The 27,522-nt window shown below is 44.2% G+C and overlaps 1 protein-coding gene across 2 annotated transcripts in view; it reads left to right on the top strand.

Moving 5' to 3' along the window:
- Positions 1-27,522, top strand: part of LOC112225600 (integrin beta-5) — a 93,548-nt gene that overhangs the window by 48,945 nt on the left and 17,081 nt on the right. For both annotated transcript variants that reach the window (XM_024389692.2, XM_024389693.2), the window contains exon 11: positions 21,350-21,572. In XM_024389692.2, the coding sequence (XP_024245460.1) occupies positions 21,350-21,572 (223 nt within the window). The remainder of the gene's footprint in view (positions 1-21,349; positions 21,573-27,522) is intronic.

Raw genomic sequence — 27,522 nt, 5'->3', positions numbered from 1 at the left:
CCCTAGCATACAGGTAGACTGTATGATCCTGCAACCCTCTAGCATACAGGTAGACTGTATGATCCTGCAACCCTCTAGCATACAGGTAGACCGTATGATCCTGCAACCCCCTAGCATACAGGTAGACCGTATGATCCTGCAACCCTCTAGCATACAGGTAGACCGTATGATCCTGCAACCCTCTAGCATACAGGTAGACCGTATGATCCTGCAACCCTCTAGCATACAGGTAGGCTGTATGATCCTGCAACCCTCTAGCATACAGGTAGACCGTATGATCCTGCAACCCTCTAGCATACAGGTAGACTGTATGATCCTGCAACCCTCTAGCATACAGGTAGACTGTATGATCCTGCAACCCCTAGCATACAGGTAGACTGTATGATCCTGCAACCCTCTAGCATACAGGTGTATGATCCTGCAACCCTCTAGCATACAGGTGTATGATCCTGCAACCCTCTAGCATACAGGTGTATGATCCTGCAACCCTCTAGCATACAGGTGTATGATCCTGCAACCCTCTAGCATACAGGTGTATGATCCTGCAACCCTCTAGCATACAGGTGTATGATCCTGCAACCCTCTAGCATACAGGTGTATGATCCTGCAACCCCTAGCATACAGGTAGCATACAGGTAGACCGTATGATCCTGCAACCCCCTAGCATACAGGTAGACCGTATGATCCTGCAACCCCCTAGCATACAGGTAGACTGTATGATCCTGCAACCCTCTAGCATACAGGTAGACCGTATGATCCTGCAACCCCCTAGCATACAGGTGTATGATCCTGCATGATCTCACTCCAGAGAAGTGACAGTGAAACATGATATCCCTAGTTTAAATTCATAAATATTTCACACATATTACAGAAATCTAGTGACTAAGTTTTTGCCGATGAGCACCAAAGCTTGGCTCAGCATACAAGAGGCCGCTTGTCATGGCCTGCATACTTGCTTAACACACATTTTTCTGTTGAGAACTGTGTTAGTGTTATCCTCTCAGAGAGAGAAGAAGGACGCAAATTAAGACTGGCCCATCTATCTCTGGAAGTCCAATAACTCACTGTACTGGTGTAGCAGGTAGTCTTGCGGTTAAGAGCGTTGTGCCAGTAACTGAAAAGTCTCTGGTTCTCCGAGCTGACAAGGGGAAACATCTGTCGGTGCCCTTGAGCAAGGCATTTAACCCAAATTTCTCTGGATAAGAGCGTATGCTAAATAACTGAAATGTTTAAAAAATGCAGATGTACTGAACAAACGTCGGAGCAGAGTCAAATACATCATACTGTACAGCAGTCAGAGTAGACTGAAATACATTGTAGCTCAGTCTGCAGCATATGGGAGCAATTTTGAAGGTAGCTAGGCTATATAAAACAGGTGAATTGAGCCAACTTTGTGGTAGGGAACAGTCCCTATCCACCACCACAGTACTCTGCCAGTGTCCTTGGTAACTGAGAAAGTTATGTCCCCCTATAGCGCCTTCCTGGGCCCTTGATTAGGGATATTTCAGACATTGTTTACATTTGAGCCTGTGTGTGTTTCTATGAGGATCATCGGTCGACCTTGGCAGTGCCTCTTCTACCTCTTCTGGTTTCAGGCATTGAGCTGTTCAAGATGCATTGCCCTATGTTGCGTAGTTGAAGAAGTGTTGCGCTGTTGTAGAAGCATTGCGCTATGTTGTGCTGTTGTAGAAATGGATGCTGACAGTAAAGCAGATGTTGTGCTGTTGTAGAAGCGTTGCGCTGTTGTAGAAATGGATGCTGACAGTAGAGCAGATGTTGTGCTGTTGTAGAAGTGTTGTGCTATGTTGCGCTGTTGTAGAAGCGTTGCGCTGTTGTAGAAATGGATGCTGACAGTAGAGCAGATGTTGTGCTGTTGGCAACACCTGGCTGACTATCTCACAGACACACACACACACACAGTCTTGTACAGCTAACCTTGTGGGGACACACAATTCAGTCCCATTCAAAATCCTATTTTCCCTAACCCCTAAATTGTACCCTAACCCAAAAACCTAACCCTAAAACTATCCCTAGCTCCTAACCCTACAACTAGTCCTAGCTCCTAACCCTAAAAGTAGCCCTAGCTCCTAACCCTAGCTCCTAACCCTAGCTCCAAACCCTAGCCCTTAACGTAATTCTAACACTAATTCTAACCTTAACCATAAACCCCCTAGAAATAGCATTTGACCTCCTGGGCACGAACAAAATGTCCCCAGTTGGTCAAATTTTTGTTTGTTTAATATTTATGTGGGGACTTCTGGTCCCCACAAGAATAGATAAACAAGTACACACAGTCCTGGCAGTGCCTCAAGTCTGGTGTAACAGACATTCACACTGCTGCCTTCCCTCTCACTGACGGAGAGCATTAGTTTCTCCCAGGCCCAGCCATAGTCCTCTCTCTGTTAAACTAGGCTACAGCAACACGCTGGATCACCCACTCACAGCCCTGTCATAACACAGTGGACATCACACATTCCTCTCAACTTGGTCTGTGTTTTCCTTTGTCTCCAAGTCAAACCATCCACAGATTCTACTTATCTCCCACAGCTGTCTGTCTCAGAGCATGAGTATAAGTACTTTTTTTTTTTCTGTGATGTTTAAGGTGTTCCACTTCATGTCATAGGACAGAGTAAGGAGGATTTGAACTCACAAACAATTAATCTCATTTGGTATTTTCCCTATGCTAAAACAGGATGTAATTTATTACCATTCCCCCTCTGCCCTCTCCCCAAGTTAGCTTTTTTTCTCTCACAATGTAGCAACATCAAATATGAGCAGCACTGACCTTGAGGCGTTGGGAGGGAGACGGTATTCCCTGTGCGTTATCTCTGACTGTGTAATCTAGGACACTTCTGCTTGCCTGCTCAAGTAGCAGGGGGGGTTAGCAACTGGCTACTCAGAAGGAGCCGTTAGACTGTATACAGACTGTATCTTGCCTTATTCAGACCAGACTCACTTTCTAGTAAAATGTTAACATTTCTCTCTGTCTTTGACTTCTAATTAAACTGAAGGCGGAGGAGCCGTAGCAGAGACTCCACTCTATAAATATGTTAGTAATGCCACTATAACCCCCTTCTTGCTAAGTTTCGTTATCTATCTGGGTTTTTTATCTTGTCCAACTGAAACCTTTGGGAATTGATGTATGATGTGAAGAATTATTGCATTGATTGCATAGGCCTGTCTTGACTTGCAAGCTTTAGTTGAAATTGCCAAGTCTCACAGTACAGTTTCCTTCACTGAAGTGGAAAAGAGCTGGCTGATATGTTTACAGAAGCCACTGTCACGTTGTTGAGACTTTGCTGTGCTCAGTGCTTACAGTCTGTTTTTTGTGTGGCTTTTCTCCCTCATCGTGAAACCATCTCGATACTCTTTGGCAGCGTGCTGACTCTCCGGGAGTGCAGTGTTTCGATGTGGTGTCATAATGGGGAATTGAGAATGTCCCTACAGATCAGCCTCATGGTAAATCTAAATTCTCTTTTGATGGCTTCTGTATGGTGTGTGTGTGTAGAGCAGCCAGGACCCCAAAGCCTGCAGACAGTACAAATAAGCTATCTCCTCCCATTGCTCTAAACAAGATTTGTAGAAAGGCAGATTGTTTGTGTATCCACAGCAGGGTCCTTATAAATGAACACAGACGCAATGTATTCTGCGTTTGAAGACTTGTTTACCTTTGTTCTACTTCGCTATTGGATAACAAAATGAATCGCTTACTCATCACACGCCAGTTCTTTATTCTTTTTTTTATTTTTATTTTTTATGGGGATAGCCAGCTCTTTGTACTGTAGAGACCTAAATACTCTGCGACTGTGAGGCATATCTAATTTGAAAACATATAATTAAGTTGTGTGGTTATGGCGGTATTGTTCTGCTGTCAAAGCCTTCATTAGAGGCAGTATTTTGAAAATACTTCCCATACAAAGGGAGTGGCCCAGTGCAATAATGGATGTATCTAGCCCTTTGAAGATAGTTTAAAGCATGCTACGACAGTAGTTCTCATTTTGTCTTTCAACATTTCAAAATAGCATGATTGACTCTGACTCCACACAAATACATTTCAGAATACATTTTTTTTCAAAATGCTCCTCCATTAGACTCCCAATAATATCAATGACAAGGCCTTTTCCCATATCTAGTAAATGGATCATAAAGGAGGCGTGTCTTTAAACAGGCATCTATGTCTCCAGTCTGTGACACTGTGGAGCGCAGCAAGGCCCCGTTGTAGGTAGGTAGGGGTAAAGTGACTATGCATAGATAATAAACAGCGAGTAGCAGAAGTGTAAAAACAAAGGGGGGGGGCCAATGCAAATAGTCAGCCCTACTACTGGAGTGCAGAAGGGCCCAGCTTCCATCCTTACCTATTGACTTACTTGATAATATTATGTTACTTACCTACTTCCTCTACGCAATCTCTCCCCATCTCATCTCAGCCCTACCATGAATCAGCCCTACTTCCTTGGGCCGAGGTTTGACATCATCCAAAGATGTTTATTTTTGCTCCCTTAGTGACTATCCTCGTTCCTCACACCACTGTGCTCAACTGAGAGCAGGAACTTCAAGGCAGTGTATTTCCTGCTGCTACACACGAGTCGTGGTCGGGGCACTGCAGTATACATGAACTAGAGACGTCGTCCAAGTTGGACGGCCGTTTTCAATGTAATCTACTCACGTTCACATATGCCGTTTCGTGGTTGTCTAGAACTGGTTTTAAAGAGCCCATAACGCCTGCATAGTAGCACTCAGTGCTCACTGGAGATGTCATGATGTCATCCAAAAAAATGACAGACATTGGATGAATATAAAATGTTAAAATAGTCTGAGTGATATAAAAAATTGTCCTCAAAGACAATTACGTGAGTAATTTAATGGATGTTTTGTATACAAAGGTGATGACTGTCTTATTGGGCCGAAGAACATGGCTGACATTTTACATTCTCCCAAGCAATTGTGATATTTTGTCAGTTTTTTGCGTAATGTTGCTGCTACCGTCTCTTGTGACCAAAAATAACTTCTGGACATCAGAAAAGTGATTACTCACCACGGACTGGAATAAACTTTTTCCTTTAACGAGAAGGATATCCTGCTTTCACTGGAACAGGCACAGATCTACAACTTTTGAGTGAAGAAAAGATGCTGGAAAAGGGGCCGCAGATCGGGCATCCTTCTGAGAATCTGGAGGCGAGCAAAGTAAACTCCCACTGCCTTCCATTCTTCTGGCTAACGTGTAATCATTGGAAAATAAAATTGATGACCTATTATTAAGATTATCCTACCAACGGGACATTAAAAACCGTAACATCTTATGTTTCACCGAGACATGGCTGAACGAATATATGGACAATATAGAGCTAGCAGGATTTCCCATGCACCGGCAGAACAGAGACGCTACCTCTGGTAAGACGAGGGGTGGGGTTGTGTGCCTTTTTGTCAAGAACAGCAGGTGCGCAATGTCTAATATTAAAGAAGTCTCAAGGTATTGCTTGCCTGAAGTAGAGTACCTTATGATAAGCTGTAGACCACACTATCTACCAAGAGAGTTCTCATCTGTACTATTCATAGCCGTTTATTTACCACCACAAAACGAAGCTGGCACTAAGACCGCTCTCAACCAACTCTATAAGGCCATAAGCAAAGAAGAAAATGCTCACCCAGAAGCTGCTCTTCTAGTTGCCGGGGACTTTAATGTAGGCAAATTTAAATCAGTTACACCAAATTTATACCAGCAAGTCATGGGGTAAAAAATCCTTTACTCCACACACAGCGATGCATACAAAGCTCTCCCCCGCCCTCCATTTGGCAAATCTGACCATAATTCTATCCTCCCGATTCCTGCTCACAAGCAAAAACTAAAGCAGGAAGTACCAGTGACTCGCTCAATACGGAAGTGGTCAGATGATGCAGATGCTACACTACAGGACTGGAATATGTTCCGGGATTCATCCAATGGCATTGAGGAATACACCACCTCAGTCGTCGGCTTCATCAATAAGTGCATTGATGACGTCGTCCCCACAGTGACTGTACGTGCATATCCCAACTAGAAGCCATGGATTACAGGCTACATCCGCATCAAGCTAAAGACTAGAGCTGCTGCTTTCAAGGAGCGGGAGACTAATCCGAACATTTATAGGAAATCCCGTTATGCCCTCAAACGAACCATCAAACAAGCAAAGGGTCAATACAGGATTAAGATTGAATCCTACTACACCGGTTCAGACACTCGTCAGTTGTGGCAGGGCTTGAAAACTATTATGGACTACAAAGGGTAACCCAGACGTGAGCTGCCCAGTGACGCGGGCCTACCAGATGAGCGAACTGCCTTTTATGCTCGCTTCGAGGCAAGCAACACTGAAGCATGCACGAGAGCACCAGCTGTTCTGGATGACTGTGTGATAACACTCTCGGTAGCCGATGTGAACAAAACCTTTAAACAGGTCAACATTCACAAAGCCACTGGGCCAGACGGATTACCAGGACGTGTACTCAAAGCATGCGCAGACCAACTGTCAAGTGTCTTCACTGAATTTTCAACCTCTTCCTGACTGAGTCTGTAATACCTACATGTTTCAAGCAGACCATCATAGTCCTTGTGCCCAAGGAAGCGAAGGTAACCTGCCTAAATGATTACCGCCCCATGGCGCTCACATCAGTAGCCATGGAGTGCTTTGAAAGGCTGGTCATGGGGCACATCAAATCATTGACTGCAGCTCAGCGTTAAACACTATAGTGCCTACGAAGCTCATCACTAAGCTAAGGACTCTGGGACTAAACATCTCCCTTGGCAACTGGATCCTGGACTTCCTGACGGGCCGCCCCCAGGTGGTAAGAGTAGGCAACAACACGTCTGCCACGCTGATCCTTAACACTGGGGGCCCCTCAGGGGTGTATACTTAGTCCCCTCCTGTGTTCCCTGTTCACCCACTACTGCGTGGCCAAACACGACTCCAACACCATAATTAAGTTTGCTGACGGCACAACAGTGGTAGGCCTAATCACTGACAACAATGAGATGGCCTATAGGGAGGAGGTCAGAGAACTGGCAGTGTGGTACCAGGACAACAACCTCTCCCTCAATGTGAGCAAGACAAAGGAGCTGATCGTGGATTACAGGAAAAGGCGGGCCGAACAGGCCCCCATTAACATCGACAGGGATGTAGTGGAGAGGGCACGAAGAAACATTTTCCCCCTCAGGAGACTGAAAAGATTTGGCAGGAGTTCCCAGATCCTCTCAAATTTCTACAGCTGTGCCATCGAGAGCATCCTGACCGGTTGCATCACCACCTGGTTTGGCAACTGCTCAGCATCTGACCGTAAGGCGCTACAGAGGGTAGTGCAAACGGCCCAGTATATCACGGGGGCCAAGCTTCCTGCCATCCAAACCTATATAATAGGCGGTGTCATAAAATTGTCAGAGACTCCAGTCACCCAAGTTATAGACTGTTTTCTCTGCTACCTCACGGCAAGCGGTACCGGAGCGCCAGGTCTCGGACCAAGAGGCTCCTCAACAGCTTCTACCCCCAAGCCATAAGACTGCTGAACAATTCATAAAATCGCCACCGGACAATTTACATTGACCCCCCCGGTGCCAATATAAAGGTTTTATAGCTGCACCATCGAGAGCATCCTGACAGGTTGCATCACTGCCTAGTAAGGCAACTACTAGGCCGGTGACCGCAAGGCACTACAGAGGGTAGTGCGTACGGCCCAGTACATCACCGGGGCCAAGCTTCCTGCCACCCAGGACCTCTGTACCAGGTGGTGTCAGAGGAAGGCCCTAAAAATTGTCAGACTCCAGCCACCCTAGTCATAGACTGTTATCTCTGCTACCGCACGGCAAGCGGTACCGGAGCGCCAAGTCTAGGTCCAAGAGGCTTCTAAACAGGTTCTACCCCCCAAACCATAAGAACAGCTAATCAAATGGCTACCCAGACTATTTGCATTACCCCCCCTTTCCCCTTCTATGCTGCTGCTACTCTCTGTTATCATCTATGCATAGTCACTTTAATAACTCTACCTACATGTACATATTAGCTCTACACCGGTGCCCTCGCACATTGACTCTGTACTGGTACCCCCTTTATATAGCCCCGGTATTGTTATTTACTGCTGATCTTTAATTATTTGTTATTCTTATCTTATACTTTTTTTTGGGGGGGGGGAGTATTTTCTTAAAACTGCATTGTTGGTTAAGGGCTTGTAAGTAAGCATTTCACTGTAAGGTCTACACCTCTTGTATTCAGCGCATGTGACAAATAAGATTTGATTTGAAGTCACTGCCTCTGGAGGAAGTCTGGCTGACGATCAGCATAGAGAGCTTCTAGTATCCCTGTATGGCCACGGCAACACGTAGGGGATGTAGGGGATATGTATTCTGGGTTATAATCAGGGGTGAAAGTAAGCCGGTCTGGTACCGGCAAAATAAATAGTGGGGGTACAACGTACTGGTAAAACATGAGACTATCACAATAATTAAAACAACGTTTCCAAGACAACTGTAGGATATTACACCATTTATCATTACCGCATGTCAGACTTGTCAAAAATGAGCGAATAGACTCAAATGCAGTGTGGTTCTATGATAGCACTGAAATTATGCCAAGGCAGAGATGAGTGACCAAGAGGCATGTGCGCAGCAGTGTATGCATCAATTCAGGTTACGAGACTTGTGTAGGCCTAATAAAGAACAATCATTGAATGTCAATCATAAAACTGTTTGGTATTTTGTAAGTGATGCATTTATCAAATGGCACTGTATGGATGCCGGCATTATTTTAGAGTGGAGTAGCCTACAAGTTGGACACTGAATGTGGGTCTCACATATAGCCTATTATAATGTTAAAAAAAGCCGATACCGATTAATTGGCCGATTTTATTGATTTTTTATTTGTAATAATGACAATTACAACAATACTGAATGAACACTTATTTTAACTTAAGATAATACATCAATAAAATCAATTTAGCCTCAAATAAATAATGAAACATGTTCAATTTGGTTTACATAATGCAAAAACAAAGTGTTGGAGAAGAAAGTAAAAGAGCAATCTGTGCCATGTAAGAAAGCTAACGTTTAAGTTCCTTGCTCAGAACATGAGAACACATGAAAGCTGGTGGTTCCTTTTAACATGAGTCTTCAATATTCCCAGGTAAGAAGTTTTAGGTTGTAGTTATTATAGGAATTATAGGACTATTTCTCTCTATACCATTTGTATTTCATTAACCTTTGACTATTGGACGTTCTTATGGGCACTTTAGTATTGCCAGTGTAACAGTATAGCTTCCGTCCCTCTCCTCGCTCCTACCTGGGCTCGAACCAGGAACACAACGACAACAGCCACCCTCGAAGCAGCGTTACCCATGCAGAGCAAGGGGAATAACTACTCCAAGTCTCAGAGCGAGTGATGTTTGAAACGCTATTAGCGTGCACCCCTCTAACTAGCTAGCCATTTCACATCGGTTACACCAGCCTAATCTCGGGAGTTGATAGGCTTGATGTCATAAACAGCAGAGCTGCTGGCAAAACGCACGAAAGTGCTGTTTGAATGAATGCTTACGAGCCTGCTGCTGCCTACCACCGCTCAGTCAGACTGCTCTATCAAATCATAGACTTAGTTATAACATGATAACACACAGAAATATGAGCCTTAGGTCATTAATAAGGTCGAATCCTGAAACTATCATCTCAAAAACAAGACTTTTATTCTTTCAGTGAAATACGGAACCGTTCCGTATTTTATCTAACGGGTGGCATCCCTAAGTCTAAATATTCCTGTCACATTGCACAACCTTTAATGTTATGTCATAATTGCGTAAATCTGCCTGGTCCCTAAACGTCCTCGCTCTGCGAGAGAAGCAGAAATGAAAGAGAACTTTACCGACGTCAACTAGATTGTTGATGATGCATTGATCATTCTATCGATTTGACATTATTCTGGTGAGCAAGGCTTTTAGCATTCTAGACAAGCATCAAGCTATGATGAGAAGCTGCATGTATCTAATTATAGACAAGTTGACTAACGAATAGCCTACCAAATGTTGTAAAATATCAGCAGAAAAAATATCTACATGAGGCTATACTTTTATTCCTGCAACATCGGTCTTTCCGCCATTCCTGAGTAACGTAGCCGGCATGGCCATTTTGAAGTGATTGTTTGACAATCAGATGAAAACATGACCGGTTGTGTTTATGCCACATTATCAGGTAGGCTAATACATTTAAAAGTTAAGTGACAAATCTTTACTATTAGGCCCATAGAGATCCTATTAAATGAATATAGATTCTATATGTCATTCTATGATTAGGCCATAGAGATCCTATTAAATGAATATAGATTCTATATGTCATTCTATGATTAGGCCATAGAGATCCTATTAAATTCATATAGATTCTATATGTCATTCTATGATTAGGCCATAGAGATCCTATTAAATTCATATAGATTCTATATGTCATTCTATGATTAGGCCATAGAGATCCTATTAAATTCATATAGATTATATATGTCATTCTATGATTAAGCCATAGAGATCCTATTAAATTCATATAGATTCTATATGTCATTCTATGATTAGGCCATAGAGATCCTATTAAATTCATATAGATTCTATATGTCATTCTATGATTAGGCCATAGAGATCCTATTAAATTCATATAGATTTTATATGTCATTCTATGATTAGGCCATAGAGATCCTATTAAATTCATATAGATTTTATATGTCATTCTATGATTAGGCCATAGAGATCCTATTAAATGAATATAGACTCTATATGTTTGGGCCCATAAAAAAGAATGCGTGCGAACATAGGAGGTCCCCGTACCAGGAAGACATTACATCTACTTTCACCCATGGTTATAATTGGGGTTACTGAGTTATTTAGGGTCATCCTACAGAGCAGGCTTTCTATAGGGTAGGTCTTAAAGCTGATGATACTCTAACATTTTTGGGGGGTCAATATTGCCTAACAGTGTTGCTGGCAACGGAGTGGGGTATGAGACACTAGAGTGATAATGAGCAACATGGACATGAATAATACATTTCATATGAAGCATATTTCAACTTAACTTGATTTCCTCAATTTAGTCATCTCTAATAGCTTGTTCCCAATTGACTGCCACATCTGTACTGGAATTTATGAGCTAACTAACAAAGGAGTGGGTAAAGGAGTGGGCATCAACTCAACCTACTGCCAGTCAAGTCAATGGTGACAAGGATAACTAGACATTTTACTTTACAATTCTAAGCTAGGAAGTTTAAATGGTATTCATCCAGCTAGCCAGCTAGTTAAACGTACATAAAAAAATATATTTTACATTTAGTTTTAGATACACATGGCTAGCTAGCCGGATAAGAGCATCTGCTAAATTACTAAAATGTTTACAGTACCAGTCAAACGTTTGGACACACCTATTCATTCAAGGGGTTTTCTTTATTTTTACTATTTTCTCCATTGTACAATTATAGTGAAGACATCAAAACTATGAAATCACACATGGAATCATGTAGTAATCAAAAAAGTGTTAAACAAATCCAAATATATTTTAGATTCTTCAAAGTAACCACCCTTTGACTTAATGACAGCTTTGCACACTCTTGGCATTCTCTCAACCAGCTTCATGAAGTAGTCACCTGGAATGCATTTCAATTAACAGGTGTGCCTTGTTAAAAGTTAATTTGTGGAATTTATTTCCTTAATGCGTTTGAGCCAGTTGTGTTGTGACAAGATAGGGGTGTTATACAGAAGATTGCCCTATTTGGTAAAAGACCAAGTCAGTTAAGAACAAATTCTTATTTACAATGACGGCCTACCCCATCCAAACCCTAACCCGGACAGAGCTGGGCCAACATATGATGTTTGAAATCTTTCTACCCTTTTTAAAAGCTAGAATCCTTAATGGTGAAACTTCTACGTCCGTTTGCGATATTATAACAACAAGGAAGTTACTGCAAACAACAAACAGTTTTTTCCCCTCAGACATCATTTCACGCATGATAGAAAAGCACAAAATGTACCTTATTTATTATTATATTTTTAATTTAAACAGTGCCACTGGCCTTTCCCACTACTGCAGATTCCATCTTTAATGGAGGGCTTAACATTTCAGTGACACGTTATTATTTTTAGCTGTAATGTTTTCATTGAAATAATATTTAGGTCCATAAATGAGCAACAGAATGAAAAGCAGCAAAGAGGGCTAAAGGTAATGCTTTCAACGAGACTCACACCAGTTCTAAAGCAGCTGTTAACTGATGTGGGTCTTCTGACAGAAAAGCCAGCTGAGCGCAATCAATTGAATGACTGCTGCCCTCCCATTTATGATTTCTCTCTCTCTTCTCTCTTCTCTCTCTCTCTCTTCTTTCTCTTAGTTCTCTCTTTTTTTCCCCTCCTCTCTCGCCCTCTCTCTTTCTTTCCCTCTGTGTTATGAGAAGACACCAGAGCAGTGAGTCAAGCAGGAGTATTAACACTCAGGCAGCAGACAGTAAATATTTGGAAAAGCACAGCAGTTGGTCCAGAAGCGGCCTGCAAAATGTTTCTACCATTTTGTTTTAAAGCAGAATCTCTCCACCTTGTCAAACGTAGACATTGATAGGCTCTCTCTCTTGCATCGACCATTCTCTACCCCACACTTACCAGCCCCCCTAACATTTCTTAGAAATCAGCCAACCTAATACTCAACGCATTCAAACCCTATACTTCATCCTACACTATATATACAAACGTATGTGGACACCCTTTCAAATGAGAGGATTTGGCTATTTCAGCCATAGATGTTGCTGACAGGTGTATAAAATCGAGCACACAGTCATGCAATCTTTGTAGACAAACATTGTCAGTAGAATGGCCTTACTGAAGAGCTCAGTGACTTTCAATGTGGTACCGTCATAGGGACGGCCGAGTGCTGAAATGTTCGACGAGCAGGTGTCCACATACTTTTGTGTATATATTATCCTATATTCCAGCCCTATATCTTCAGTGCTATTAAACCCCAGCAACGAGGGAAGCAACACTCTCCTCTCAGCCCAACCTCCCACTTCTGTTTTAATTACTCTCTTGTTGTCTCTCCCTCTCTCTCTACCTCTCTGTGGGTGGATCTGCACTCGCCCGTGTGTGATTTGGTTGCTTTACCTTAGCCTAGGGCCCTGGACTGAACTAAGCTGAGCTGGGCTTTGGCTGTGAAAGGGATAGACTGCTAGATGTTAGCAGCCTTTCATGCATGTCCCTTCTCTGTCACGAGAGGTTGTTGCTGGGCTTTGGCTGTGAAAGGGGATAGACAACGCGTTGGTTGATACTTTTCTGCCCTTCTCTCTCCATGGCGCTCAGTCAGAGAGGGCATTGATGCGAGGTGTGCATTAAGTTAATTAACTCGCTGACCTGCATCCTGCCAGGGAGAGAGAGCATGCAGAGCTGGGATAGAAGGAGAAAAAGTGGCTGCGGATAGCTGCTGCAGCATACCAAGCTTGTCTGGCTGAGATGAAGTGGGTCGGCGCTCCCCTCACTATGGTTCTGTTTATCTGGGGCTATGTCTGATCTCTCAGCCACATTATACTGGCCTGGTGTCAGGATGACCAGGTCATTAGGAAGGGGGAAAATGTATATATAATGCTGATGAATAACAACAACACAAGACTATTGCTGAAGTCCCAAATGGCACCCCATTCCCTGTATAGTGCACTACTTAAAGTAGTGCACTAAATAGGGAATTGGGTGCCACTTGAGATGTATACTATGATGATTAACAGCACCAGAGCAGTACCTATGCATTACGCCAAACATGCATCTGGTTGAGGGTGTGAGAAAAATGTATTGATGATTTTAGCATGTGTGCTAGTTGTTACGTACAGTTGGGTGTTTTTATTATTTATTTCTACCCCAGTAACCCACACTACGCTATGCTTTTTCACTGCACGTATGTTGGTGACCCATGCCCAATGGAAAATCTCCAATATCCATTGTAAGTGGGGATTTTTGTCCAGAAATCCAGAAAATGACCCTTAGCATTATAGCACCTGATGTTATACCTACAGTCATCTCGGAGACCAAGAACTAAAATCTTGCTTAATTGCATCAGATGCTCGATTAAATTCTGGGGGGAGTTTTGTTAGAAAAGATACTAGAATGAGGAGTGGAAGCAGGGCGGTGCACTCTCAGGGGGAAAAAAGCTATGTAGAGCCATTTGTCCATGTAGGAGAACCCTCCTTAAAAAGGTTCCAGATGGAACCCTTTCGAGTCAGATAAAACCCTTTTTGGTTACAAATAGCACCCTTTGAATGGTTATATTTGGAACCAGAGGTCCCCTCCTGGACCAAGAGCCTTGCTGTCTAATATTTGTTTTGCGCATGTAGCAAACTGTGAGTAGCAGTTTTTAGTCACTTGTATAACTGTATGAGCTGGGATTTCTCTCCTACAAATACTTTAGGTCAGAGGCTGTATAAAACGTTCGCAATGCGCTCGTTAGCATGATTTTACATGATTTTGTTAGCATTGCTACCCTTCGGATTACAGAGGCTCAGCGGGGTTTAAAAATATTGTCCCTTGATTTGAGTGCCAGTATTACCGAATATCCCAGGATGGCACAAGGTCGGTATGAAGGTATGACAATCTGGAGACCGTCCAAGCCTAGTAAAGGCGCGAACACCTATGAAATCATGATTTGTCTAAATTATCAGTGACAGAAAAAACATCGTACCAAACAAAGTTCATTGTTAGTAGTCACATCCCAGTCTGTTGACAAACACTACCACACCATTTATGTGTCTATCAACAAAATAATATACAGTACCAGTCAAAAGTTTGGATACACCTACTCATTCAAGGGTTTTTCTTTATTTGTACTATTTTCTACAGTGTAGAATAATAGTGAAGGCATCAACACTATATAAAATAATACATATAGAATCATGTAGTAACCAAAAAAGTGTTAAACAAAAAAAGATATATTTATATTTTAGATTCTTCAAAGTAGCCACCCTTTTCCTTGATGACAGCTTTGCACACTCTTGGCATTCTCTCAACCATCTTCACCTGGAATGCTTTTCCAAAAGTCTTCCCAAAAGTCTTCCCAGTTCCCACATATGCTGAGAACCTGATGGCTGCATTTTCTTCACTCTGCAGTCCAACTCATCCCAAACCATCTCAGTTGGGTTGAGGTCGGGTGATTGTGGAGGCCAGGTCATCTGATGCAGCACTCCATCACTCTCCTTGGTCAAATAACCCTTACACATTCTGGAGGTGTGTTGGGTCAGTGTCTGGTTGAAAAACGAATGATAGTCCCACTAAGCGCAAACCAGATGGGATAGCGTATAGCTGCAGAATGCTGTGGTAGCCATGTTGGTTAAGTGTGCCTTGAATTCTAAATAAATCACAGACAGTGTCACCATCACACCACCTCCTCCATTCTTCACGGTGGGAACCACATATGCAGAGATATGTGCATTCACGTACACTGCGTCTCACAAAGACACGGCAGTTGGAACCACAAATCTCAAATTTGGACTCATCAGACCAAAGGGCAGATTTCTACCTGTCTAATGTCCATTGCTTGTGTTTCTTGGCCCAAGCAAGTCTCTTCTTCTTATTGGTGTCCTTTAGTAGTGGTTTCTTTGCAGCATTTCGACCATGAAGGTCCGATTCACGCAGTCTCCTCTGAACAGTTGATGTTGAGATGTGTCTGTTACTTGAACTCTGTAAAGCATTTATTTGGGCTGCAATTTCTGAGGCTGGTAACTCTAATGAACTTATCCTCTGCAGTAGAGTTAACGCCAGGTCTTCCTTTCCCGTGGCGGTCCTCATGAGAGCCAGTTTCATTATAGTACTTGATGCTTTTTGCGACTGCACTTGAAGAAACTTTCAAAGTTCTTGACATTTTCCGGGTTGACTGAACTTCATGTCTTAAAGTAATGATGGACTGTCATTTATCTTTGCGTATTTGAACTGTTCTTGCCATTTGGTAAAATACTTGATCTTCTGTCAAATGGGGCTATCTTCTGTATACCACCCCTACCTTGTCACAACACAACTGATTGGCTCAAACGCATTAAGAAGAATAAAAATTCCACAAATTAACATTTAACAAGGCACACCTGTTAATTGAAATGCATTCCAGGTGACTACCTCATGAAGCTGGTCGGGAAAATGCCTTGTTGACAGCTTTGCACACTTTTGGCAAAGGGTGGCTACTTTGAAGAATCTCAAATATAAAATATACTTTGATTAGTGTAACACTTTTTTTGCTTACTACATGATTCCATATGTGTTATTTCATAGTGTTGATGTCTTCACTATTATTCTACAACGTAGAAAATAGTAAAAAAATAAAGGGACTGGTACTGTACCTACAGTACCCAAGTGAATGCAGACATTGTGAGGTAGATGATTAATGTTCCTCTCTATCTACATTCTGTAGCTAGCTGGTCCTATGATGTAAATGGTGACAAAGGGACAAGAGTTAGTCGGGCTCTGTGAGCATGAGTCAACTACTGCTGATCTTACAAAGGAAGTCCTCAAACGGTATCAAAGATCCTGATGCTATCAGATGAAGTACTTGACATCCCTGACTGGGGCATTAAATACAGGATTACACAGCATTAAACCAGCTCTACTGATCCTCATCGAGATGTTCTGGGAACCACACACACACACATTTAATAATGAGCAGCAGAGCAGAGAGGATGGAAGAAACAGCTGTGATGGCAGCATGTCAGGACTTGCCTCTTACCGTAGAAGCCGTAACATTGAGACAGCAGTGTGCCAGGTAGACAGTCAAGTGAGCATTACCTCCAAGATGAATCTAGTGTAATCTGTCTGTGTCCTAAATGGTACATTATTCCCTTTCTACGTTTCTACCATAGACCTGGGTCCAGGTCAAAAATAGTGCACTATAAAGGGAGATTCAGTCTCTACCTATGAACTTTCCAGAGGTGCAGTGCTCTGTTCCCAGGCCTCAAGCCACCAGACTCAGGTGGCACCCATACCTCATGGTTGTGCACACACACAGTTCTGTATTGCTATCCTTGTGGGAACCAAACAATTGATTCCCATCTAAAAATCTTATTTTCCCTAAATCTAAATCTTAACCTAACCATAACCCTAATCAACCGTAAGCCTAACCTTAACCCCTAACCCTAAAACTATACCTAACCCTAACTCCAAACCTAACTTTAACCTCTAACCCTAACCCCAACCTTAATACTAACCGTAACCATAACCCTAAACCTAACCCCTGAGCCCAAAATAGCATTTTTTTCACTTGGGGCCGAGATTATGTTCCATGTTTTACTATCCTTGTGAGGACTTCTAGTACCCACAAGGATAGTAAAACAAAAACACTCACACGCCCATCATGGTTGTGCTTCTGGCCACCACCAGTGACCAACAGTCATTGAGCGCGGCGACGTGACCATAAACCACAGGAACAATTTAATCACACCAGACTCAACTTTTCCACCTCTTAAAATATGGTCCTTATTAACAACAGTACATGCCCTTTCCACAGGCCCTGGTGTAAATGTCTTAAGTTACTACTCACCCAGGGCAGTTTGGGGAAAATATGAGTAAAGAAAAGCAAATTCTACTTACTAGAAACTTCTTACACACATCATACAGTGCCTTCAGAAAGTATTCTGCCTTCTTGACTTTTTCCACATTGTTGCGTCACAGCCTGAATTTAAAATTGACTAAATTGAGATTCTGCATCACTGGTTTACACACAATACCCCATCATTTCAAAGCGGAATTGTGTTGTTGTTTTTTTATATTACAAATTCATTAAAAATGTAAAGCTGAAATGTCTTGAGTCAATAAGTATTCAACCCTTGTTATGGCCTAAAAACGTTCAGGAGTTAACATGTTAACAAGTCACTTAAGTTGCATTCGCTCTGTGTGCAATAATAGTGTTTTAACATGATTTTTAAATTACTACCTCATCTCCTTATCTCTGCAGCCCACACAATTATCTGTAAAATCCCACAGTTGAGTAGTGATTTTCAAAAACATTTTCAACCACAAAGACCAGGGAGGTTTTCCAATGCCTCGCAAAGAAGGGCACCTATTGGTAGATGGGTAAACAATCAACTATGCAGACATTGAACATCCCTTTGAGCATGGTGAAGTTATTAATTACACATTATATGGTGTATCAATACCCCCAGTCACTACAAAGATACAGGCGTCCTTTCTAACTCAGTTGCCGGAGAGGAATTAAACCAATCAGGGATTTCACCATGAAGCCAATGGTGACTTTAAAACAGTTAAATGGTTTAATGGCTGAGATAGGAGAAAACTGCGGACGGATCAACAACATTGTAGTTACTCCGCAATACTAACCTAATTGACAGAGTGAAAAGAAGGAAGCCTGTACAGAATAATACTATTCCAAAACGTTCGGCCTGTTTGCAACAAGGCACTAAGGTAATACTGTAACAAAAATGTGGCAAAGCAATTGATTTTTTGTCCTGAATACAAAGTGTTATGTTTGGGGAAAATCCAATACAACACCTTACTGAGTAATTTTGAAGCATAGTTATTGCTTGTAATCATTAAGAACTGGGGAGTTTTTCAGGATAAAAAAAACAAACAAAATGGAGCTACGCACAGGTAAAATCCTAGAGGAATGCCCGGTTGTCTGCTGTCCACCAGATACTGGGAGATGAATTCACCATTCAGCAGGACAATAACCTAAAACAAAAGGCCACATCTACACTAGAGTTGCTTACCAAGAAGTCAGTGAATGTTCCCGAGTGGCTGAGTTACAGTTTTGACTTAAATCTACTTAAATCTGTGGCAAGACCTGAATATGGTTGTCTAACAATGATCAACAACCAATTTGACAGAGCTTGAAGAAATTTGAGAAGAATAATGGGCAAATTTTGCACAATGCAATTGTGGAAATCTCTTGAAGACTTACCCAGAAAGACTCACGGCTGTAATCGCTGCCAAAGGTGTGTTTAATTTTCAATACATTTGCTACAATTTCTAAAAACATGTTTTCACTTTGTCATTATGGGGTATTGTGTGGAGATGGGTAAGAAAAAAATCGATTTAATCAATTTTGAATTCAGGCTGTAACACAGCAAAATATGGAATAAGTCAAGGGGTATGAATACTTTCTGAACACAACGTATATGTTTATGATCAAATTGAAAGGGCTTTTTGAAAAGCGTATTTTAGGCATTGTCTTTTTATTGCTTTTAGGCACCATCTTTCCGAGGGGCACTTCAAGCTGGAACTCATTACCCATGATTGAGATGTATGTCCTTAAAACAAAGTATCCTACTCCAATAGACAGCACAAATTAAATTAGTTAGGCAACCTACATTCTCTGGGCCCTGTCTGTCAGTCTGCATACATCTTAACCAACCCACAACAGAATGGAATCCTTCTATATTCTAGAACAACTTTAACAAAATAACCCTAATAGGTGTTCTATAGATGAGGCAGCACTCTGTGTGCTAGCAGTGCAGCACTGTTGTTGTGCTGTAATGTTCAGACTGGTTAGTTTGCCCCCCTGTTGTCCCGTCTGTAAAGTTTATTATAAGTCAAATGAAGTAAGGCTCTTCTAATACCTAATCTCAGTGGAATTATCCTGCTGTTAGAGGAGAGGGAGAAGTAGGCAACAACACATGGATTGCATTAGGAGAGCTTTCTTGGAAGATCAGACCAGACTTGGCTTTTTCGATGTTAGAAAAGGCCTGAGAAAGCTCTGTCTCACGCAATTGAGGCCTAAGTCCAAGTGTCCCCTTACTTCCGAGGTCTAAATAGATGAGTATTGCAGGTGGAGATTCTAAAGAACCTTAGAGGTCACTCTGTTCCATACAGAAGACATCCTGCTTTTTACTAGAGCTCACAGGGTTGAACAGGGTTGAGGCCTGTAGGAACAGGAACAGGTCAGTTCAACCTCCTGTACTCTCCTACAGCAGTAGACTCCCACCTCAGACAGTAACCTCCAGCTACCAGCTGTGGTGTGGTGGGGCTCAGTTAAACAGCAGTGCTGTTACACTTCCAGGTCAGACTAACCCCCCTGGCTAGTGCCTCTGTCCCAAACAGGGCCTTTTTTTAAAAAGTTGCTTTATTTCAGATTTGCCAAGTTGATTGTTTTTTTTTTTTTAATTGCAAGGCCTTTGGTCATCAGATGTAGACTAATTGTGTAACATTGAGGCTTGCCATCTCTTTGCTTCTGTGCTGGTTGTCTTTTGCTTTTTTCAAATGCCTAATATGAATGCTCTTGTTGTGGGGCCTTGTGGGAACAACTGGCTTAAAGTCAGCGTGGAAGCACAGCAGTTAAGACTTAACTACAGCTGTTCTTGTCTGAAGAACCCAGCCTTCCCATCTCACACACACACACTGACACAGGGCCCGCTACTAAAACAAGTCAGTGTTTGAACAGGGATTATTTCCACTGTGACATCACACCCTTGGGCTGCCTCTGGGTTGACCTCTGGTCCATAGCTTCCGATGTCGATAAGGTTTCTTCCATTAAAGTCCCAATGCAGCCATTTTTAAATCAATATCAAATCATTTCTGGGTAACAATTAAGTGCCTTACTGTGATAGAGTTCCATTCAAATTGGCAAAAATATAGCTTTATAGCAAAAAACTTTCTCAAGAAATAATTTTGCTAGGACTGTCTGGGAGTGGTCTGAGTGTGGAGGGGAAAACTGAAAACTAGCTGTTATTGGCAGAGAGGTTTGGAACTCTCTTTTTTTATTGGTCTTTTAACCAATTTGTCACCATGGAAAGCCGAAACTCCCGTCCATGCAAACCTGCTGATTAGAAGGTCCTATGTAGATTGTATTTTCAACCAGCAACTACAATGTCAGGAAATAGCACTGATCAAATGTTTTCACACTTTTACAGTGTTAGTTTCATCAGCTGTTGTACAATATGATATAAAATGGGGGAAATGCATTTGGACTCCACTTGGCCTTTTTAAAGACTGTTAGTGTTTCATGGCTTGTTGCCGGCATTAGATGCCCAAGCTCTCCCCCGACTGAAATAACTGTGATCTAGTCTAGTTGTTCATCACTGGAGACACATTTCTGGCCAGTAAACAGCTTTTCACAGATTTTGTGATCAATAACAGATGATGAAGTGTGTGTGATTGGCTGTATTGTCTATAAATGCTTTGTTAATGTTTGGAAATCATTCCTTGCTAGATAATGGCCTGTTGTGGGAATTTAAATGTGGATGTGTATTTTTTTCCATATCACTTTGTCTCAGAAATGATTTTATCTGTGTTTTTAGTTTTCTTGTGTAAAGCTAATTGGCGCTAACATATTGACTTGTTTTTATACAATTTGAAACTCTGTTTGAAGAACTGTCCTCACAAGCTCCCTCATCTATCCTCTCTTCCTCAGGTCACGGAGAGTGCCACTGTGGAGAGTGTAAGTGCCATGCGGGCTATATCGGGGACAACTGTAACTGTTCCACTGACACCTCATCCTGTGTGTCTGATGACGGGCAGATCTGCAGCGGGCGGGGCAGCTGTGCCTGTGGGCGCTGCCAGTGCACTGAACCAGGGGCCTTCGGGGACACCTGCGAAAAATGCCCCACCTGCCCTGATGCCTGTGGCACCAAGAGGTATGGGACAGGGAGGAGAGAGGGAAGGGAGAGAGGCAGAGGAGAGGGGAAGAGAGGGAAGGGAGAGAAGGGGAGGTGCAGAGAGATGGAGGGAGAGATACGAGGCAAGAAGAGGGAAGGAGAGAGAGAGGGAGGGAGAGATACGGGGCAAGAAGAGAAGGAAGGAAAGAGAGGGGAGGGATCGATATGGGGCAAGAAGAGAGAGACGGAGAGGTGGGATATGGGGCAAAAAGAGAGGGAAGGAGAGAGAGGGAGAGAGATATGGGGCAAGAAGAGAGAGAGGGAAGGAGAGAGAGATATGGGGCAAGAAGAGAGAGAGAGGGAAGGAGAGAGCGATATTGGCCAAGAAGAGAGTGTGAAGGAGAGTGAGATATGGGGCAAAAAGAGAGGGAGGGAGAGAGAGATATGGGGCAAAAAGAGAGGGAGGGAGAGAGAGATATGGGGCAAGAAGAGAGAGAGGGAGGGAGAGAGATATGGGGCAAAAAGAGAGGGAGGGAGGGAGAGAGATATGGGGCAAGAAGAGAGGGGGAGGGAGAGAGATATGGGGCAAGAAGAGAGAGGGGGAGGGAGAGAGATATGGGGCAAGAAGAGAGAGAGGGGGAGGGAGAGAGATATGGGGCAAGAAGAGAGAGAGGGCGAGGGAGAGAGATATGGGGAAAGAAGAGAGAGAGGGAGGGAGAGAGATATGGGGAAAGAAGAGAGCGGAGGAGGGAGAGATACAGGGCAAAAAGAGAGGGAGAGAGCGAGGGAGGGAGAGAGCGATATGGGGATCTATCGGGATCTGTTGGTTGACCAGGTGACACATTACGAGGTGCTGAAAAAGGAAATCCTGCACCGGTATGGTTACACCCTGATTAGCAGGTCACAAAGATTCCATGATTGGGCACATGATCCTACAGTGTCCCCCCGATCGCAAATGCATGATCTAATTAGGCTGGCCAAGAGCTGGCTAACTGCTGAACTCCTGATGCTCACGCCCATTGAGAAAGTGGGCATAGATCAATTTATACACTCTCTTCCGTTCGAAGCTAAAAAGTTAACCAACCAAGCTAACCTGCAGGGTGCAGATCAGCTGGTGGAACTGGTGTAATGACAACAGGTGGCTTTTGAGGTCCTGCGCAGAGGACAACCATGGAAGGCGAATCCTCCAGTCGCCCAAAGGAGCGAAAAGGGGAGGAGGACCATGCCGGGACCCCGGCCAAGGATAGGAGGACACTCACAGTCAGCTCCCCCGAGACGACACTCCTTCCTGAACCTGGACAGCAGGAAATGTGTGTGGCGAGCCGGGACACATCACCTGGAACTGTTCAAACCACGATGTCCGATGCCTTTGGCTTCAGCCAGTGACATAGCCAACGGGTGGCCCTGCGGCTTGCTGATGGCATGCTGGCCTAGGGAGAGTGGTCCTTCCCCTGTCACCCCGGTAAGAGCCAATGGAAAGTACACCACGGCACTTGTGGACTCCGGGAGTATGGTGACCCTGGTCCGACCTGATGTTGCCCAGTCCTCGAACCTGGCGGAGACCGTGGCCATTACGTGCATACACGATGAGACCAAGGACTACCCTACTACACTCTTCCACCTACAGACCACAAAGGGACAGCACATGGGACCAGTGGGAGTCGTCCCAAACCTGCCTGTCACGGTCCTTATCCGGAGGGATTTCCCGAAGTTCCTCCGATTGTGGACCAGGATGTCCGGAGACGTGGGGAACCGAGGGAACCAGAAGGGAGGAGGAAGGTCGAGAGGTGGGAAAGACGCCAGGAGGAGGGATGCCCGGATGTGTGGATTCCAGGAAGTGGACCCCCAGGCGTCAACTGACCCCCTCTCAGAGGGGGACTCTGTTGAAGCCAGACTGGAGGGAGAGGTGGTGAGTCGGAAGACATGTTCCCGATTGACCATGATGTGGCGCCAGAGCCCGCCTCTCTAGCGGGCCGGTTTGGCACGACCCAACTGGAAGATCCTTTCTTGGCCAGCGCTCTCCAGCAGGTGACCATGGTGGACGGAAAGCCCGTGGAGGGGTAAGTCAAATCACCTACCCCAACTTTTCTATAAAGAAGAAGTTCCTATATCAGGTCATGAAGAAGAATGATGAATGTATGGAGTTGTTGTTGGTGCCCCGTCCCTTTGTACCATCTGTCCTGCATTTGGCGCACTCCCACCTTCTTGGGGCTCACCTAGGGGTGAAGAAGACCTTAGACAGGATCAAGGCACGTTTTTTCTGACCGGGGGTGAAGAGAGCAGTGGAATAATACTGCCGCAGTTGCCCAGAGTTCCAGCAGGTGGTGCCAAAACTCCCATTTTCACAGTCCCTTAATTCCCCTACCCATTATTTCAGACCCATTCAGCAGGATTGCGATGGACCTGGTGGAACCTCTACCAAAGAGCAACCGAGGGCACCTATACATTCTGGATTATGTCACCAGGTACCCAGAAGCCATTCCCCTGTGCACCATGGCCACCAAGGGAATCGCACGTGAGTTGGTCATCCTGTTCTCCCGAGTAGGCATCCCCGACAAGATATTGACCGACCAGGGCACCCCGTTCATGTCGCGAATCATGAAGGATCTATGCAAGCTAATGAAAATGAAGAAGGTGATGGAGGCTGACGGAATTAATTGGGACCAGCTGCTACCCTACCTGATGTTCTCGATCTGAGAAGTGCCCCAAACTTCAACAGGATTCTCTCCCTTCGAACTCCTGTACGGGAGACGACCCCGAGGACTGCTGGACGTGGATAAAGAAACGTGGATAACACGAAGAACAAAAACCGTCTTGGCGGCATACATCGACGACATTGTGGTCCATGGGAGCGAGTGGGAGACATCTAAACCAGGTGAGCGCAGTACTGCAGGCCTTACAGGAGGCGGGGCTAACAGCGAACCCAAAGAAATGTCAGCTCGGCCTGGAGGGGATGTGTCAAACCCCAGGTGAAGAAAGTGGAGGCGATTTGGGACTGGCACCGCCCCCTCACCAAGAAGCAGGTACGCACATTTGGGGGGTTGACTAGTTACTACCGGAGATTTATTCCCCACTTTGGAGAAAGAATGTCTAGCAATAAAGGGGAGCTGGAAACGCTGAAACCACTGGTTTGGATGTCACGGAATAAGGACAGTAACGCCCGGGTCACCCGCTGGTTCCTATTCTTACAGCTCTTTGCTTTCTCCGTTGTCCACAGATCAGGTGCAGCCCATGGAAATGTCGATGCTCTTTCCAGGAGGGATGCTCTAGGGAGCTGGACTGCCCCTCCCTCCCGGTCAGAGCTGAAGGCGGGGGGTGTGTGGCAGACGGCAGGGAGAGGTGAGGGGAGTGGTTATTGAGGGGAGATATCTTGCAACCCGCTGGCTCAACCCCAATCCTTATATGGACTTCCTGCCCCAACGAGGCGAGGCTCTGGATCATAAAGCCAGGGAGTGCTTGGAGATAAAAGAGGAAGTGGCCTGCACAAAGAGGCAGAGAATGGAGAGAAAAACGTGCATTATGAAGAGTGGGAGAAGAGAGAACCATATCTGTGTGATTACCCGTTGGGACCTGGACTGTCTGATTTACCCACCTTGTGTACCGGATTGGCTGAGGACCCGAGTTTTAGGATTACCCCTGGAGAATGGAACGGACAACGGGAACGGCTTGTGGACTGTGAGGTAATTGGTGAATTCCCCCTTCTTCCCCAGTATACAAAAAACCCTAATAAACTCTCATTTGCATTCTAGTTGTGCTACTGGTGCATGTTTGTTATTGTACTTGGCGACGTGGAAACCCCACACACTTGAGCCTGCTACAAGTGTTATTTCTTACATTATTTGCTCAGAACGTTTCTTGTATTATCTACTGCCAGAAATAACTTTTGGATATTAGATCGGCAGTCACTCACCAGAAATTCGACTTCCCTGACCTGGATCCTTTATTTGAACATCAGGGGCAACTCTGTTCATCCCGGGAGTGGCACCATGCCGAAGAAGAGGTAAAACGAGTGAGGCCCTAGTCAGACTCCAAAGGAGTGCATACCATCCACCGCTTCCGAGTATATTACTTGCTGACATTCAGTCCTTGGACAATAAAGTAGACAAGCTCAGGGCAAGGATCTCCTTCCAGAGAGACTTCAGGGACTGTAATATACACTGTTTTACAGAATCATGGCTTTCTCTGGATACATTGCCCCTGGATACATCAGCCACCGGATTTCTCCGCCCATTGCGCGGACAGGAAGAAAAAAACTCTCTGGGAAAAATAAAGCGGAGGGTTTGTTTCATGATTAACAACTCATGGTGTGATTGTGGTAATGTACAGGAACTCAAGTCCATTTGTTCTTCCGATCTGGAATATCTCACCATCAAAAGCAGACCGCATTACCACCCAAGATAATTTTCTTCACTTCAGTCATCGTCACCGCCGTGCGTATATTCCCCCCAAAGCAGACACCGCTACGGCTCTCAAGGAACTAAACTGGACTATGTGCAAACTGGAAACCACATACCTGAGGCCGCATTTATTGAAGCTGGGGACTTAACTTTTTCGAGTTTGTGCTACTATTTATGTGATACTGGAAAGTCCAGGGAGAATAAGAGCACCTCCTCCCAGCTGCCCACTGCATTGAGGCTAGGAAACACTGTCACCACCGATAAATCCATAATAATTGAGAATTTCAATAAGCATTATTATACGGCTGGCCGTGCTTTCCACCTGGCTACCCCAACCCCGGTCAACAGCCCTTCACCTCCCACAGCAACTTGCCCAAGCCTCCGTTTCTCCTTCACCCAAAACCAGATAGCTGATGTTCTGAAAGAGCTGCAAAATCTGGACCCCTACAAATTAGCCGGATTAGACAATCCGGATCCTCTCTTTCTAAATTTAGCCGCCGAAATTGTTGCAGCCCCTATTACTAGCCTGTTCAACCTCTCTTTCGTATCGTCTGAGATCCCCAAAGATTGGAAAGCTGCCGCGGTCATCCCCCTCGAAAGCCAAGTTAACAAACAGATCACTGACCATTTCGACTCCCACCGTACCTTCTCTGCTATGCACTCTGGTTTCTGAGCTGATCATTGGTGCACCTCAGCCACGCTTAAGGTCCTAAACGATATAACTGCCATCGATAAGAAACCATACTGTGCAGCTGTATTCATCGACATGGCCAAGGCTTTCGACTCTGTCAATCACCACATTCTTATTGGCAGACTCAACAGCCTTGGTTTCTCAAATGACTGCCTCGCCTGGTTCACCAACTACTTCTCAGACAGAGGTCAGTGTGTGAAATTGGAGGGCCTGTTGTCCGGACCTCTGGCAGTCTCTATGGGGGTGCCACAGGGTTCAATTCTCGGGCCGACTCTTTTCTCTCTATACATCAATGATGTTGCTCTTGCTGCTGGTGATTCTCTGATCCACCTCTACGCAGACGGCACCATTCTGTATACCCCCCCCTTCTTTGGACACTGTGTTAACTAACCTCCAGACAAGCTTCAATGCCATACAACTCTTCTTCAATGGCCTCCAACTGCTCTTAAATGCAAGTAAAACTAAATGCATGCTCTTCAACCAATCGCTGCACCTGCCCGCCCGTCCAGCATCACGGTTCCGAATATGTGGACAACTAAAAATGCCTAGGTGTCTGGTTAGACTGTAAACTCTCATTCCAGACTCACATTAAGCATCTCCAATCCAAAATTAAATCTAGAATTGGCTTCCTATTTTGCAACAAAGCATCCTTCACTCATGCTGCCAAACACACCCTCATAAAACAGACTTCTGCCGATCCTTGACTTCGGCGATGTCATTTACAAAATAGACTGAGTAGGAGGCTATCTACACTCTGTGTAGTCTATCACAGTGCCATCTGTTTTGTCACCAAAGCCCCATATACTACCCACCACTACGACCTGTATGCTCTCGTTAGCTGGCCCTCGCTTCATATTCGTCGCCAAACCCACTGGCTCCAGGTCATCTATAAGTCTTTGAT

Source organism: Oncorhynchus tshawytscha, linkage group LG26 (assembly GCF_018296145.1).
Source record: "Oncorhynchus tshawytscha isolate Ot180627B linkage group LG26, Otsh_v2.0, whole genome shotgun sequence".
Classification (NCBI taxonomy): Eukaryota; Metazoa; Chordata; class Actinopteri; order Salmoniformes; family Salmonidae; genus Oncorhynchus; species Oncorhynchus tshawytscha.
The sequence above is the reverse complement of the archived record's forward strand: the minus strand, read 5'-3'. Positions and strand labels throughout refer to the sequence as shown.